Source organism: Rhamphochromis sp. 'chilingali' (assembly GCF_963969265.1).
Source record: "Rhamphochromis sp. 'chilingali' genome assembly, chromosome: 12".
NCBI classification, from domain to species: Eukaryota; Metazoa; Chordata; class Actinopteri; order Cichliformes; family Cichlidae; genus Rhamphochromis; species Rhamphochromis sp. 'chilingali'.
In genome coordinates, this window is record NC_137939.1 from 9,978,325 (window position 1) to 9,980,857 (window position 2,533).

At 32.3% G+C, this 2,533-nt stretch overlaps 1 protein-coding gene across 1 annotated transcript; it reads right to left on the reverse strand.

Annotated features, from left to right (window-relative positions):
• Positions 1-262: 262 nt before the first annotated feature.
• LOC308407369 (uncharacterized protein) lies at positions 263-2,291 on the reverse strand. Its single transcript, XM_080898944.1, has 3 exons — positions 2,246-2,291; positions 1,561-1,662; positions 263-1,387 (listed from the first exon to the last, which is right to left on the reverse strand). Exons 1-3 carry the CDS (start codon positions 2,276-2,278, stop codon positions 1,082-1,084), a joined length of 441 nt encoding a protein of 146 aa, XP_080755070.1. The 5' UTR covers positions 2,279-2,291; the 3' UTR covers positions 263-1,081.
• Positions 2,292-2,533: the final 242 nt, after the last annotated feature.

A 2,533-nucleotide genomic window follows, 5' to 3' on the forward strand; every position in this document is an offset into this window, starting at 1 on the left:
CAAAAAAAATAATTGATATGAAATAAGTCTCTGAGAAAAATTACTTTGAATTTACTAACTATCTGGCAAAGGTTTAGTAAAAACTTCCTAAAATATCCATTACAAAGAAATGAAATCTTCTTGTTTTTTCAGTAAAACTCAAATTGGATTCAATAATTTTCCAAATAAACCTTAAAAATAATGACTGAATAATAAGAGAAAATGAAATGAATTTTACTTATTTTCTGAGTAAAATGAATCAATTTCACAAAGAAAACATCAAAACAGTAATTTGTTTTATTGTGGAAAATAAAACACAGTAATTTATAATATAACATTTTTCTGCTCGTATACACTGAATTCTCATCAACAATCTCCTGATCTCCTAAATACATTCCTCTGCTGTAAATTTGTTTTAGTGTCATAAACAGTTTATCACACAGCTTTGTGTACAGAGCAACAGCAACATAAACTGCATGAATGTAAACCAGTTTTGTAAAAAAGAAATTAATCTTTAGACTGTAATATCAACATGAACCTGAAATTTGAATATCCTTTACCGTTTCCTTTATCTCTGTTACTTATTTATGATTGACAAACAAAAACTTTAGTTTGTCAATCTTTTGTTAAATTGAATCACTCAATATAACTGTAGAACAAAGGTTTTTCACTCATGTACATGGAATATCAATAATGTAAATCAACCTTTTATCCCAATTTGGATGTTTAACCTGAGAAAATCTAAGACACATGTAAGAGGAAGTAACATTTCTACAGCTACAGGACTGCACTTCTGTTAAATTTTAAAGTTGTTTTAAACCAATGTTTTATAGTAACATACACTATAAACAAAGAAAAGCTTCACTAGTGATTCCTCCAATTTGCTGCCTTTCAAACAGAATATTCCTAAGAAACTTGTAGGTAATAAAAAACAAAATTAAAATGAAGAGCACAAATACAGCCTGACACATTGCAGGTCATTTGGGTAAGATATGAATAAGATGAAATTAACTTAAAAACTGAAAAGATAGCTGCATCTAACAAAGACAAACCAAAGGTTTTCAGTGAGCTTACTTCCCTTTCATTCTTTCAGAGTCCTCGTTTAAGCCAATAACTTGTTCTTGAGGCTGTTCACTTTTGGTGAGAGCTTAGCACAATCCAGTTCAAGGAAAAGTTTCTGGAATACTTCCAAGGTGTATTTTAGCTCTTTGGGATAGGCAAGATCGACTGCATATGTCAATCCAACCAGCATTGCGCATGCTCTTGGAAAATTGCCCAGAGCAGGCATAACTCTCACACCCTCCAGCACAATGCCAATGTCATCCTCCTCAGATCCAACAGCCTTGATTTTGTAGATTTTCATCCTCTGTTCAGAAAGATCTTGTGACACACCATCCTCATCAGCATCCTGAAACAACAAACACATGGGTTTTCTGACTGTAGTTGCACACATGAAATATTTCCTGGACACATCCTGTAGCTGAATGACAAATAAAACATGATAATGCCTCAAATTATTTGAAACTTGACAAACACATATGAATAACAAAAACAGAATAATGTTTCTACTTCAACACTTACACTGTACTCTTTGATCAGTTGATCAATGGACTCCCCAAGGTACACCATCAAGCACCGAATAACCAGATTTCTGGTTATGTCATTGCTAGGATTGCTTGGTGACTGAAAATGAGCAAGAATTCCAAAAATTACCATCAGATAAGTGACCATTTATTAAGACAAAACTGTGAGAATTGGCAGTATTAAAAAAAACTGTTAAATATCAAATTATCATCACATGGAGCATTATGTGCGATAATTAGCTGATGTTAATGCACATGCCTGGGTGCTGACAGTCAACACAAAGGTATTGTCAACATGCTTGACAGGTTCAATCTTTAAATGTGTCGTTTTAGTAAATTACATTAATTTAGTCATTTAGTTTTTTTTTATCTAATTTAGTTTATGTTCGTCAGAAAGGGTTTTTCCTTCTTGGGACAAAACAAAAACCCAGCAATACCTGTACTTGTGTTTTTTTGTTTGTTTTTTGTTTGTTTGTTTTTTACTAAGAATAGACATGTATTTAAAATACAATTAAAACATGAAACCCATAATTGTGTTGTTAATTATATCAGTGACGTCCTGGCGTCCTCTTGCACTGACAAAAACATGCAAACAAATTAGTGGAGCTGTGCACCATGCAAATGAAATTTGACAAAAAAATTCTTTAAATAAAATTCCAAGCTGAAATGTCTGTGGAAAATACCTTGGCTATGATAGCCTGCAACTTCAATCCCATGCTGATCAGGTGAATTTAATCAGAATCAGAATCAGAATCAGAATACTTTATTGATCCCTGGGGGAAATTATTTTTTGTTACAGTGCTCCATTTTAAACCAACATTAAGACAAGACAGACAATACGCTAACTAAGAATAGTACAATATATACATATATATACATACATACATACATAAGTCACTTATAAATAAATATTTGGAAAAGAAACATGTGTAGCTGTAGCAGCAAACAGTGTGTTAAGTGGATGCGTTGTA

Excerpts from the sequence above, each read along its gene's own strand:
- LOC308407369 (XM_080898944.1), bottom strand. The coding sequence starts at position 2,278 with ATGGGATTGAAGTTGCAGGCTATCATAGCCAAG. Across the intron at positions 1,663-2,245 it reads TGCAGGCTATCATAGCCAAG|TCACCAAGCAATCCTAGCAA; the intron begins GTATTTTCCACA and ends GCTCATTTTCAG. Across the intron at positions 1,388-1,560 it reads AACTGATCAAAGAGTACAGT|GATGCTGATGAGGATGGTGT; the intron begins GTAAGTGTTGAA and ends TTGTTGTTTCAG.